Here is a 14488-nt window from a genome sequence, read left to right as displayed (position 1 = left end):
GACCCATGTCTGCCTCTCATAGTCAATAATAGGATCACACCAGATAACACAGTTATTATTAAATAAGGTAAAAAAATAAAATAAAATACAGTAACAGAAAATGAAATGAAATGAAATTAAAAAATAGATTTCTTATGAGAAACTTAATCTAACGGGGTGTTATTGCTGATAGTAAAGCACCATAATAGTAAAGGCATTTCTTACTGTTTGCGTTTTGTCCTGTTTGATCTCCTGTTGAGCCTGAACCACATGCCATTGTTGACCAATAGACCAAAGCTGCAATAAAAAAAGGAAAAATAACTGCAATAACCAATAATCAAAACAGATGAATACAGCAATTAAAGAAACTGAAGAAACATTAGCAACTGAAGAATAAAGTATATGTATATATCTATATATATGTATATATCTATATACATATATATATCTATAAATATGTATATATATATATATATATATATATATATATATATATATATGTGTATATATGTATATGTGTATATATATATGTGTATATATATGTATATATATGTATATGTGTATATATATATGTGTATATATATATATATGTGTATATATGTGTGTATATATGTGTGTATATATATATATATATATATATATATATATATATATATACGTATATATACATTTAATTATATAAAAATGTTTCCCCTTTTTTTTACCTCTGTAGCAGTCTTTGCGGAAGTGATAGAGTCCCACCACTGCAATCAGAGTGCTCAGTAAAATAGTGACAACGATCCAAGGTGTAGTAGCAGCACAGTGGCTCCTCTTCTTGTAACTGTCTAGATAAGTTGCTGAATGTACATTTATCGAGTTTGAAGAAAGATTAAGTATAAATTTCACTATTAATAATTTCACACTTGCATGTTTAAAATGTTACGAATCCTATACCAAAGTCCTCTAAAAGGTCCAAAGAACCTTCTTCAATAACTGATGATTAACCCCACAAAGAAAAAAAAACGTATTGAAAAGCTTTGCAAATATTTGTTTCACACATACGTATAAATATTTTTGAAAAATTGCTGTTTCTCACCTGTGAAACATGGCGCAGAGACAGACAGCCAGCTCTCTGGTGATTCTCCAGCTCCTGCGATTTTGCACTTGTAAAGTCCTTCATCAGACTTTAAAACTCCTTGGATGGTCAGGCTTCCTGAGGAGCTGCTCCTGTTGTGAACTCCATTTTTGTAGAAATCAGCTGCGATATTGGATAAAGACGTCTTGTTTCTGCAACGCAGCGTCACAGCTTCTCCCTCCATCACAGGAACAGCAGGACTCTCCAGGATCACAGAACCAGCTGAATGACAGGTGATTTCAAGTTATAAAATGTTGAACTTGTGTTTGTTTGTGACAAAATACTGCCTTCACTAAAACATACCAGTGACAGTGATGTTGATAATGTTGCTTCTCTTCCCTCCTGCTGTCCCACACCAGTATTCTCCACTGTCACTTGCATAAAGAGGATGAATGGTGCACTTTGATCCTGTTGTCGTTACTGTTGTTTTCTTACTGGTTTTGCTGCATTGCTCTACTTCCTCCTTCATCTTATATAGCACATCTCCATGAGAAGGCTCCTCACAGTAAAAACTAACTGACTCATATTCAAAAAACTGGGATTTGTTTGGAACAATATGAAGAAAAACTGCATCTGAGAAAAAAATGACAAAATACAAAAAAAGATTCAATGTTATTGCTGAATTAACAAAGAGCTGGATTTAAGTTTCATCCAATCATTCGCTTCCACTTTCCTTTTTCAGGGTTGCGAGGGGCGCTGGAACCTATCCCAGCAGTCTTAAGGCGAGAGGCGGGGTACACCCTGGACAGATTGCCACTCTGTCACAGGGGTAACGCATAGACACAGACAACCATTTGCACTCACATTCACTCCTGCATTCACACCTATGGGCAATTTAGACTTTCCAATTAACCTATCCCCACTAACTGCAGATGGCAGCATGGTGATTACCACTGTTGCCTCAGAGCAAGAAGGTTATGAGTTCAGTTCCACCAGGCCAGGGTCTTTCTTTGTTGAGTTTGCATATTCTCCCTGTATATGCATGGGTTTTCAACGGCTTCCTCCCACAGTCCAAAGACATGGATTTAAGTTGTAAATTAAAAATGTGATAACTAATAAAATGTGCATAACAACTTTTGTGACCAAACCCAGTAAAGGTGGTGATTGACCAAAATGTTCTTTTTGGTGTTTAAATAAACCATCTTTTCCTCCAATCACAAAATGATAAATAAGCAAACAGATATTACTCACCAACTTTCTGAGCATGTGCACACAGCAGAATCAGCAGAGTCATCACTAAAAAGACCAAAAATAGTTACTATAAGATGTACCCACATCTTCAGACATCTTTAGAGTTGCCAACTCTTAGAGTTAATAGTGCTATTCCTTGTTAAGTTGTTGATTAGAAACATTACTTTGTACTTGTTATTTCTAAGGTGTCACCTTAGGTTTCTGCCACATGAAAGATTTAAATAACCACAGCCTTTTAACAACATTGTTAACCTTAACAAACTCTTTATAGTTTAATTTTCATGTATAAACTGAGACAGTACTTACACAGTCTGATGCACAGAGCTCTGACCTCCATGATGTCTTGCCGGAGACCAAGCAAAAGATACTTCCTGTATGACCTTTGTAAAACAACTATGTGAAAATAGTTTTCAGAGAAGCAGAGCTGTTGCTGTGGTAGGTGAGACAGAGCACATACTGATGCTTTCAAATCTATTTGTAGCCATTTAACGGTTTTTATGCTTTCATTATACCAGTGATGGCCTAGCCAGTCACAGTAATCCTAACAGCTTATAACTAAATTTCCATGGTAGCACTAAAAAAAGCTCAAGTAGCTTTAAGTCATTGAAATTCCTCACTAATACAAAAGCACTGACTAAATGAATATTTTGCACCGTGTAGTTGTACAGATATTAAACTGGTGGGAACCCAGCATCAATAACAAAGCTGTTTTCTCACACAGAGATAAACATCGAGCTCAGTGATGTTTTGCATCAGACACAAAAACAGACTGGAAACAACTCTAAATAGTTTTCAAAGCTGCTGTTATATGGGTTAAACCTCAGTAATTCCATTTATAACCAGAAAGTCACACTAGTGCTGCCTTCAACACAACTTGTAGTCATTTCAGATAATCTGCAGTGGAAATGTCACTATATGTTGCAGCAATGTGTACCTTACAAAGTCCTTAAAAGTATCTTTGCTTATACATATTACACTGCAAGTGTGCAGAGACGAATTTACAAGTCAGTGCCTCTGTAGTACTGGCAGTACCTTTCAATACATGTATAAGTACATCATGAAGCAATGCAAACATTTTCCCACACAGCAACACACACTTATGCAGATTGACATGGCTGATCTGAGCCTTTCATTTCCATTAAAGTTCCTTAATACCAGAGTGATATTTACATGTGCATATTATGAGAAGTTTATGCCTCCCACATTCTCCTAACGATAAGGTGTTGATACTCAGAGCACTCAGGCTCTATAATGGCTACTTTTACATCTTTTACATCTGATCCCATTGTTTTAGCACTCATATTCCCCCGTTGAAAAGATCCTAACATTAGCAGAGCCCCTAAAATTATGTATGGATGGTGCCTTCATGAGGGTTATGTTGCCAGTATATTATAATAAAGAGGGACAGAACATGAGCTCCCAACATTAGCAGAGCCCCTATAATGATGTTATCATCAGTTTTAAAAGGTAAATATGACTGGACTGCTTTAAGGATTTCTGTGAGAGATGATAAGGGTTTTGTACATGAGACACAGTGATCTGGATGGTGCCTTTATGAGGGTTATGTTGCCAGTATTTTAAAAGAAAGATGAATATGACATGAGGTAGGGGTGGGCGATATAAACGATATACGATAGAAACTATATAAATTTGGCCAACGATAGAGATTTTGACTATATCGCTCTATCGCGATAGCGCATGTTGATGATGTCATCAAGCTGCGCCTGTTTTGGTTGAAAGCATGCAGCGGCTAAAACCATTATCATCTGCAAATTATGCCGGGTGACAGTCATAGCAAAGAGATGAAGCACTCTTGAAATATGGGGAAAGCCATTAACTGCGCTTCCTCCACTTCCGTAACATTGATTCATTAATGATGAATTCTCTCGCAGCTGTTCTATTCCCATGTTGTTGCAGTATATTAATTACTAACCTGGTATTGTGGATGAATAATCTCAGTTGTTCTCCTGACTGAAGTTTGCCCCGTGTACAGCATCCTGCTATGCGATTGCATTTGTCCCTGACCACCAGAATCCCTCACGTTAACTTTTATCGAGTAGAAAAAAAGTTAGCGTTCATCTTCCAGCTTCACTGTGCTAATGTTATGCTAACATAGCTGTGTCGCTAGCAATCACGTAGCACAACATTATATACCAGGTAGTCCAACTTCAGTAACCCTGCAAACGCCACTGCTGTTTAGTTTCCTGTCTTCATTTATATCGGAAGTGGTAGCAGAGCTGTACGTTTTAATTAGTTTCAAAAATCTCTCAGTCAGAACATGGTATGAAATGTTTAGGTGTAAACTAGCGAGCTAACTTCCTGTTAACTTCTAACTCCATTAAATTAAATAAATTCTGTTTTCATGGATGCATGGATTTAAAATTTAATTGTTACACCCGATAAAGCAGCAACGCTGATGATTTTATTAAAGAGGAAAGAATTTAGACCGTTTTTAACTCTTTTGACTTTGGGACCTGAAACAGACGGAGTTTTGGACCCAGATTACTCCGCGAAGCTCCTCGCTACAGCAGCCGTAATGCTCTAACAATCCTTCAAGCAGTGCGGCTTACCAAAGTTGTACTAAAACATTTTTTAACAGATTTCTGCACGGCAAAATCGGTTTGAGGTCAGTAAGCACAACCAGAATTCATACATAAGGCACAATCTCGATTTTCGAGAAAATTAAAGGATTTTAAGTGTGGCTTATAGTGTGGAAAATACGTTATACAGAAGAAAAGAATATATCGTCATATATAGCGTTACTGCACATGCTTCAAATTATATCGTGATATGAATTTTAGGCCTTATCGCCCAGCCCTAACATGAGGTTGTTTACAGCTTGACTGCAGAACTTGTTTTTTTCTTGCTGTGTTTATTGTATGGTTGTTTCATAGCTGTTTGTGGTTGTGTAGTTTGTGTTTCAGTTTGACAGGGATGGCGTCCGGTGGGACGCTGTCCCTGTCTTTGAAGCATGGAGTCAGGGTGGTGCCGCAGCCGAGCACCACTGTCGAGCAGGTGCTGTTGGCTGTAGGTGAGTGGGTGGGGCATGGAAACATATCGTTTGCTTCACGTATGAATAAAGCGGTTGTCATATTCTTGAAAGAGCAGGGGTTTGTCAATCAGCTGATAGAGAGTGGCCTGTATTTGAACGATGAATTTATGCAGGTTTCACCCCTCGCAGTGCCCTCCACTCGGATCACTGTGTCGGTGGGTGCCTCCGTTTATTCCCAATGCGGCTTTAGAGCAGGAACTGAAGCGCTTTGGGAGATTTGCCAGTGGCTTCCGGACTGTGAGTCTGGGCTGTAAGGACGCCAAGTTGACGCATGTTCAGTCCCTTCGGAGGCAGGTGTTCATGTTTTTGGACTCCCCCACACAGACACTGGATGTCTCCTTCCGTGTCAGACATGAAGAAGGGCTCTACATGGTGTATGCTAGTTCTACATGGGAACATGAAATGTTTTGAGTGTGGAGATGTGGGTCATAAGAAATTAATGTGTCCTCACAGACAGCTTGCGGTGGGACCTGCTGTGGATGATAGTGGGGAGGGGGTTAGCGGGCAGCAGGTGTTGGACGTTGCTACGCCTTCGGCGCGGGGTGAGACCGCTGTTGCCCCGGCTGAGGCTGTGCCTCTAGTGCGGGACGAAGCTGCTCTTGTCCCGGCTGAGGCTGTGTCTATAGTGATTCTGACTCTGATAATGTTTCTGTGGCAGACAGTGTCTCTCAAAATGCGGATTTGTATTCTTTGGAGGAAATCGTTGCTTTTCTGGATGGCACCTTTGGTAGAAAGGTGAATGTTAGGGAATATTTCCCTGATGTTGAGAAATTCGTTCGGTCAGCTATGACTCTTCAGAAGGTTGTGGGATTGGACTTGCTGGATGGTAAAAAGCGTTATCGTCTGAAGAAACATGTTACTGGTCTGAGGAAACAGTTGAAGCGTCTGAATCGGTAGAGACACTGGAGTTTTTTACGCTGTAACGTTATGATCATACAACACTGGGTGTTTCATCTCTGCTGGGTTTTTCTGTTTGCTTTCTTGATGGCTTCCTCTTATGTGCACGGGTTGAGGGTGGCCTCCTTGAATGTGAATGGGTGCAGGGATGCCGATAAAAGAGCCTTATTAGATGAGGTGATCAAACAGAAGAGATTAGATATAGTCTTTCTCCAAGAAACACATACTGACAGTTTAAATGAAATAGACTGGGATCTGTGGTTGGGGGGCAGAAGTTTCTTAGCCATGGGACAAATTTTAGCGCAGGAGTTGCTATTTTATTTTCTCCTTCTCTAAATGCGAATATTATTTTCAGCATAGAGATGGTAAAGGGCAGAGTCCTTTTGGTGAGGGCTGAAATTGAAGGTTTTATTTTTACTTTTGTTAATGTCTATGCACCAACCTTAGGGTCTGAGCGTGAGATTTTGTTTAAAACATTGAAAGAAAAATTAAGTGGTGCTGCTCAAGGGGACTGTGTTGTGTTGGGTGGGGACTGGAATTGTTGTCTTGACTTTACTTTGGACAGGACTGGGGCGGAGCCGCATCTTCAGTCATCTTCTGCTTTATCAGGAAAATTAATTTGGTTGATGCGTGGCGGATGAAGCATCCCTCATCCAGGCAGTATACCTTTTGTGAAAGTGACTGATGGCAGGATTAGTGCAGCGAGATTAGACAGGTTTTATGTGTCTGTTTCATTTACTGCTCGAATTGTTAACTGTCAGTGTTTTCCCGTTGTTTTTACGGATCATCATTTAGTTTTACTGGAGCTGTTTCTATCTCCCACCAGCAAATCCAAATCTTTTTGGCGGTTTAATATAAAATTGTTGCATGATCGGATATTCTGTGACAATTTTAGGTATTTTTGGGATTACTGGAGATCACGGAAGGGTGATTTTGATTCCCTTACTCAATGGTGGGAGGTAGGAAAGGCCCAAATTCGTGTGTTCTGTCGGCAATATAGTTTTCTTTTGACAGCCAATATCATGAGAACTGTGCAGGACTTTGAAAAAAGGATAACACATGTGGAGACTGTCTCTGGTTCACAGTTTGGTCAGCAGGATAATGCCTGTCTTCATTCTAAAAGGCAAGAGCTTAACCATATTTTACATGAGAGGGCTAAAGGAGCTTTGGTTCGAGCACGTTTCACCAGGCTCCAGGACATGGACGCTCCAACCACGTTTTTCTTTAATTTGGGGAAATCTGTGGTTCACAGAAAGCAAATGGTGTGTCTTCAGCTTTTGGATGGAAAGATGACTGAGATCCGGCTGAGATGAGACGGCATGCAGTGGCCTTTTACACGGACTTGTTTAGTGCGGATGGCTGTGATGTGGACTCTGCTTCGGACCTTCTGCAGGGGCTTCCTCAGCTGAGCCCAGGGGATCTGGACGTTTTGAACAGGGATATAACCTTGGATGAGCTGTCTGCGGCGGTGTCTCAGAAGGCTTCAGGCAAAGCTCCAGGAATAGATGGTTTACCTTCAGACTTTTTTAAGCACTTCTGGAGTCTTCTGGGTTGGGACCTGCTGGACATGTTTAAGGAGTGTTTTGTAGGAGGGATACTTCCAGCTTCCTGCAGGCGTGCAGTTATCTCTCTCATACCAAAGAAGGGGGATTTAACCCTTCTTAAGAACTGGAGACCAGCGGCCCTTTTATGTGCAGACTATAAGATTCTCTCCAAGGTTTTATCGAACAGACTGAAAATGGTCATTGACCTGCTGATTGGTGTGGATCAATCTTACTGTATTCCAGATAGGTCTTTGATTGATAACTTGTTTTTAATGAGAGATGTGTTTGATATTTGTGAAGTGTACAATGCTAATGTTGGCATCGTTTCTCTTGATCAGGAGAAGGCTTTTGACCGTGTGGACCATGATTTTCTTTTTTCTACCTTGCAGACCTTTGGTGTTGGGTGGGGGTTTCTGACTTGGGTGAAGCTGTTGTATAGCGATGCTTGCTGTGTTGTGAAGGTGGGAGGAGGGTTGAGTTGTCCTGTGCCAGTTCGGAGAGGGATTAGACAAGGTTGCCCTATCTCTGGACAGCTTTATAGCATTGCTATTGAGCCTTTTCTCTGTAGACTGAGAAGCAGGTTGAGGGGTTTTTCTTTGCCGGATATGGTTCAGAGCCCTCCTGTCATATCCTGTCGGCATATGCTGATGATGTTAATGTTTTTATTATGGATCAAAGGGATGTGCAGGAATTGCAGGAATGTCTGGTTTTGTATGGAAACGCTTCCTCAGCTAGGGTTAACTGGGGTAAGAGTGAGGCCTGTTTGGTGGGGCAGTGGAATTTGTCGAGTATTCCCAAGCTTCCTGGGAACCTTTGCTGGGTCAAAGGGGCATTAAAAGTCTTGGGGTTTACTTGGGGAGTGATGACTTTGTGAAGCAGAACTGGGAGGGAGTGCGGGAAAAGGTGGAGGCTGAGCTGTCTAAATGGAACCGGTTGCTCTCCTACCTGTCCTACAGGGGTAGAGTTCTAGTAGCTAACAATCTAGTTGCCTCATCTTTATGGCACACATTACTTGTTTTAGTGCCACCACCCGGTCTGCTGGAAGAGGTGCAGCGGCTTCTGGTGAAGTTTGTCTGGTCGGGACAGCATTGGCTTTGTGCGGCGGGCCTGTATCTTCCTGTGGCGGAGGGGGTCAAGGCCTAATAGATGTTTTGTCCAGAACAGCAACATAGACTACAGATGGTACAGAGGCTGCTGTGTGTCTGTGGTCACAGCTGGATGACTTCTGCTCAGTTGCTGCTTAGGAGAGCGGGCCGGCTTGGATTGGATAAACACCTCTTTCTTCTGAAGTTGGATCAAGTGGATCTGTCTGGACTTGTGCCATTTTACAGCTCGGTGGTTAACGCCTGGCGGGCGCTGAAGGTCGCACGTACTCCCGACCCCAGACCTGGGATGTGGCTTTTTGAGGAGCCACTGTTTTTTAATGACTTTTTTCCCAGCACTGTATTTTATTCTGCTACAATAAGGACCAAGTTTGTGGAGGCTGGCGTTGTCAAACTGGGTCATCTTACAAGGATGTCTATGGGTGCACTTGGTGGTGTCACAGGGATTAAGTCCTACAGAGTGCTGGAGAGAATTATGGAGGAAGTTTGGCACTCTCTATCGCCATCACTGAGAGACTTTGCTGGAGATCGTGTTCTAGCTGATCAATGGGCTGATGACAGCGAATATGTGTCAGGGTCCTGGGTCTCCTGACCCAGCGTTTTTAGTTCTTTGTGATTTTTGTATTATTGTACTTGTGTGAGTTATTCCATTGTTTCTAGTTTCAATCCCTTGCCCTTCATGTTTCTCTGTGTCCCCTCTGTTCTGTGTAAGTCTGTCTCTACATGTTTGAGTTTCCCTCTGTGTCTTTCGGTTCTTAGAGTCCTCTGCCTTATGGTTTATGTCTCTGTGTTTCTTAGTTGCTGTCTCCACTGTGTCAAGTTTGCGTCTCTGTGTGATCCTTCCTGTTTTACTTTGAAGGTCCGTGTCTTATGTGAATGCGTCCTGCTTTGCTTGTCTCGTCAGTCCTGATTTCTCCCAGCTGTGCTCTCCTTCTGTGTCTCATTCCCCTCGTTACTTCCCAGTGTATTTAAACCCTGTGTTTCTCTGAGTCAGTGTCGTGTTGTCCCTCATCCTGTGTGTGATTCTGCCCATTTCTTCTGGTATGCATTATAATTAGCTTTTCCCAGTTTAGTTTTGTATTACTTGTGTTCTATTTTCCAGTAATAACGCTGTGCTTTTGAGTTCAAGTTCTGTCCCCATGAGTTTGCGTTTGGGTCCAATCCCTGCCTGCCACACAGCCGAAACATGACAATATGTTTTCCCTTCATTGATGGTCAGTCCTGCCTTTGAGGAGCAGCCAGAGGGGAGTGGCATGCTGCTCTCCCTGGCGACACCAGTGCTGGATAGTTTCAGCTCTTGTGGCAAGAAGCAGCTTTATTTATGCTGTGTTAAGGTGCTGAATTTCCGCTCTCTGGTTTGGAATCAGGGAGTCAAAATGGACTGAGTTTTTTGCTTCGGATTCTACCCCTAAAGGCAGGTGGAGGGTCCTGTATAAGCCTCCTGTTGAAAAACGGATGGCTGACCTCCAGTGGAGGATTGTATATGGAGCAATAGCCACGAACAGACACAGAGCCCACCTGGACCCAAGCACTGGGGAGGGTTGTCCTTTTTGTTCAGAGAGGGAGACGTTGGAGCACTTAGTGGTCTCTTGTCTGCGGCTAGTGGGTTTATTTTCTTTGTTGCAGGAGTGGGTGGAATCTTTAGGGGAGACTTTCTGTGTACCTTTGTTTGTTTTTGGCCCTAGGTATTCAGTGCAGAAAAGACGGACCTTGGTTCTGATCAATTTTTTTTTTGGCACAGCTAAGCTGGCAATATGGGAGACTAGGAAGAACCAGTTGCTAGGTCAGGGTTGGACTGATGTTGTGCAAAGTCTAAAGGGTCTGTTGGCATCCCGTCTGAGAGTAGAGCATGCTTTTTACTCTGACTAATAGTCTGGACTCCTTTGAAACTATGTGGGGCATTATAAGGGTTTTGTGTTCAGTAGGAGCGGATGGGACACTTGTGCTTAACTTTTGAGTGTGTGTGCTGGGTACCTTAGTTAATGTTTGGTGTACAATGAATGTTGTGATTATGTGGTAGAATTTTTGTGTCAGTTTTTTTTGTTTCTGTTTTTGTTTTTAATTCGGTGTAAATAAAGTTGTGTGAAAAGTCTCTGTCTCTCTCTGTCTGTCTCTCTCTGTCTGTCTGTCTCTCTGTCTCTCCCGCTCGCTCTCTCTGTCTCTCTCTCTCCCGCTCTCTCTCTCCCGCTCTCTGTCTCTCTCAATAGCATCATTCTAGCTTTTGATCAGCACCATGGGGAAGGTCATAGGAAGAGGCACTTTATTATCAAGCCTAAAGCTAAATATTTATATTTCTAAAAGAAAGATAATTATCATGTATATAAGCTTGAAAACGAAAGAAAGAAGAAAAACACATTAACCACTTCATCAAATAAACACATTTATTTAAAGGAATTATTTAAGTGGACCAGCTTCTAAATATATATCACACAAACATAACAGGATAATTTCAACATGTAGGTCTTAACAGATTCAGAAGACTTTATTTATCCCCAAGGGGCAATTAAGAGACTGACCTTGCCGACCGTACATACAATACACAAACATCACATTGGAGAGACAGGTCAGGCACGGTAGGTGGCCGGTCAGCTGCACGAGCAGCAACCCGTAACCAAACAATGGAAAAATGCACAAAATCAGGAAGGACAAGGAGAAAAAAGAACTACCCCAGACTGAAATCCAACAGGGAGATCAGTTTGAGAACAGAAAAAAAACCTCAGCGCATAGCACATGAAAAACTCTTAATACACTATAGAAACACACTAAGACAGTGTCCTTTGCCCTGCCAGGCTAAGTAAACGTCTTCCAGCCAACCCAGGTGGCCTTGCGTAGGATAGGAAGGAACAGTCTAAACACAGTCTGTTATCAGGGAGAGTTTGTTCAGCTCCAGCCTTGAGACCACAGCTGGCATTGAAATGATTACCGGATGAAATGATAGTGGTTTATTCTTTAGTGCAAACAACTCATGTGAATTTCAAAGCAGTTCTAATGTCCAAATACAGAATCACAAATTACTCGACATGACTTCATCTTCGGGGCCTTGTGTTGAGCATCATAAACAACAATCAAAGACAACAGTGCTTAAACTGAAGGTCCTGACAGTCCTAAATATTCTGTTCGCTTTTCCTCTTCCTAATATGAGCCCCTCTTTTTAAATATAGCATAAATTGTACCACAATGATGGCCACTGCCTCACCCAGTGACTGTCAGCAGATTTGGAGGATATCAGGGAGGAATAAAAAATGTAATTAAATAAAAAATGTAATTAAAAATCACAAAAGCGCCTCACAAAACTTGTGACATTGTATAACCGAGGTAGTGACCTCAGAACGTCGGAGCATCATGCATCACATGACAGAGTGAGTTAATTCACAGTGAAAGCACTAATACCTACTGAGCTTCTGTCTTTTGCTTTCACACACTCAGACCAAACACATATAGAAAGTCTTTGGCTTTATTGAATAGATGTGGCTGCAGCATTAAACAAGACACCACTTTTTCAATTAACCATATTGGCAATCAACCATATTTCAGCTACAGACATGCTTCAGAGGTACAATTGACTGCTCACCATAAGCTCGGTGTTTCTGTTTCGAAGAAAAAAAAAATTTAAAAATACTTTAAGATTAAGAGTTAACCAAAGTGTGTCTTTGAAAGCCAGTGCAGCTCTTTTCTTGTAACAGCATTCATACACTTGTAAAAACACAAAGACAATCAAACAAGTTCCATCAAGTTAAGTTCAACATATAAATAACAAACATTTGCTTTTGTTAGTATGCAAACTTTATATATACTAAGAACCACATGGGTCTGGCTTGCAGCTGTAGCTAACTGAATGCACACAAGCTATATCAATTTATAGACATGCACACCAAACCTGATCTGAAAACGTACTGTACAGCTTGTTCAAGTACAAGCTGGATGAATCTGGATGACTTCATTGTTTTCACGCTTCCTTATGTCATCAGTCAGTTCTCTCTCTGCTTACTGTGAGGCATAAAGGAAGTACAGAACAAAAAGAACTAAGCTATTTGCTTTTCAGCATATCACACACAGACATGCTCTTGATGTTAAACATCTAATTTTCAGAGCATCTGTTGTGCGTCAATCAATGATTTTCTGCTATGGGTTGGTAGGGACCCGCTGAGGGGATCTCTGCGATGGTTCCTGGTTCTGCTGTGACAACAGGCTGAACTAAATCAGTTGGATGCCACATTTTTGCTTAATAAAACACTCACCTTTGTTGCAAAAGTACTTGGCAAAGTTTCTAATGTTGCGTAATATAAATGTTACTATTAAAATATTTTTTAATCACGGTTGAGTGTCACACAGGCTTAAAGTTTAGTTATGGATCTAGAGGACAGTCCAGATTCATCTTGTTTTGGAAAGACACAGAGAGGTAACTACAGTAACATCAGCGATGATGTTTACTGTTCACTATAGTCATGACTAAGTCACAATTTCAGCGGATGGATTTGTTGCATGTCATTTTTTTTTAACTAAGCTAATACTGAATATGTGTAGTTAAGACTCATTGACTCCACATTAATGCTGCTCTGAAACCAGAGGTATCTCGCCATATTGTCAGTGAGCAAAGTCAAACTGTATCTTCCTTGCCCATTTTGATACTGATCTTGAACATCAGTAGTTCAGTACATCGAGTCTGCATTTAACCCTTTAGAGCCGGTCGGAGCGGGCACGCTCTGTTTTGCGTAACTATTTTTAAATCCCAGTAGCTCTGCAACCACGTAAGCTAGCACAATAAATTTTTTTGCATATGAAACCAGAGGAGTTGTACTTACATCTTATGCCATCAGCTTGTCCTAGGTCACGGTTTCCTTCCACATAAAGCTTTGCAAAAACTGCATAAAAAGCGCTTGCAGGAACAAAAACATAATATTCCAGAAACACGCTTTGCCGATCCGATCGGCTGTTCATAACACTTCCTACGTTGGAATAGACGTCAGCGCGAACTTTAGCATTTCCGCCATTACCTGCCCGAAACCGGAAGTGACGTCATTTTCGCGGAAATGTAGTTTTTTTTACCATCAGGGCCACAGGGCCTATACTGGTGCTTTTAAAAGTTATCTTTGACTTTATGACTTTCTGTGTCGTTTCTGGGATGCTTAGGACTCATATTGCACTGCTGGAAATAGTTTATTTTGATGCACATGCTGCTTTTTTGCAAATTTGCAGTATAATATTTATTTTCATTTTTCCTGCAGTGTATAAAAATTGGTGTATTTCAAAAATAAAACTATGAAGACACTCAAAATAAATTTCCTGTGGTAGGAAACTATTTTGTGCAACTTTTTTGTATGTACAGTTTTGAGGGATAAGCCTCTTAAATTTCTCTAACTAGAAATATATGTTAAAAAAGCAAAAACGATTTTCAATTTTTTTGTAGTTTATTGCACTTTTTTGCAATTTATGTAATTACTATGCACTTAATGCAGACATATTATTAAAATCTGGGGTATAATTGTTGTATTGATGTATAGCAACTTGAAATGCTCCCAAAAATGGCTCCACACCATGTAAAAATATAATATAAGCTCTGGCGGACTTGGTTCTATGGTAGGTCTTAAAGGGTTAAAATATTTAAATT

At 40.9% G+C, this 14488-nt stretch overlaps 1 protein-coding gene across 1 annotated transcript; it reads right to left on the bottom strand.

Annotated features, from left to right (window-relative positions):
- Positions 1-148: 148 nt before the first annotated feature.
- Positions 149-3570, bottom strand: LOC113015369 (low affinity immunoglobulin gamma Fc region receptor II-like). Its single transcript, XM_026157395.1, has 7 exons — positions 3499-3570; positions 2591-2714; positions 2285-2329; positions 1397-1666; positions 1058-1315; positions 684-776; positions 149-276 (listed from the first exon to the last, which is right to left on the bottom strand). Exons 1-7 carry the CDS (start codon positions 3568-3570, stop codon positions 149-151), a joined length of 990 nt encoding a protein of 329 aa, XP_026013180.1.
- Positions 3571-14488: the final 10918 nt, after the last annotated feature.

The sequence above is a fragment of the Astatotilapia calliptera genome, chromosome 3 (assembly GCF_900246225.1).
Source record: "Astatotilapia calliptera chromosome 3, fAstCal1.2, whole genome shotgun sequence".
NCBI classification, from domain to species: Eukaryota; Metazoa; Chordata; class Actinopteri; order Cichliformes; family Cichlidae; genus Astatotilapia; species Astatotilapia calliptera.
The sequence above is the reverse complement of the archived record's forward strand: the minus strand, read 5'-3'. Positions and strand labels throughout refer to the sequence as shown.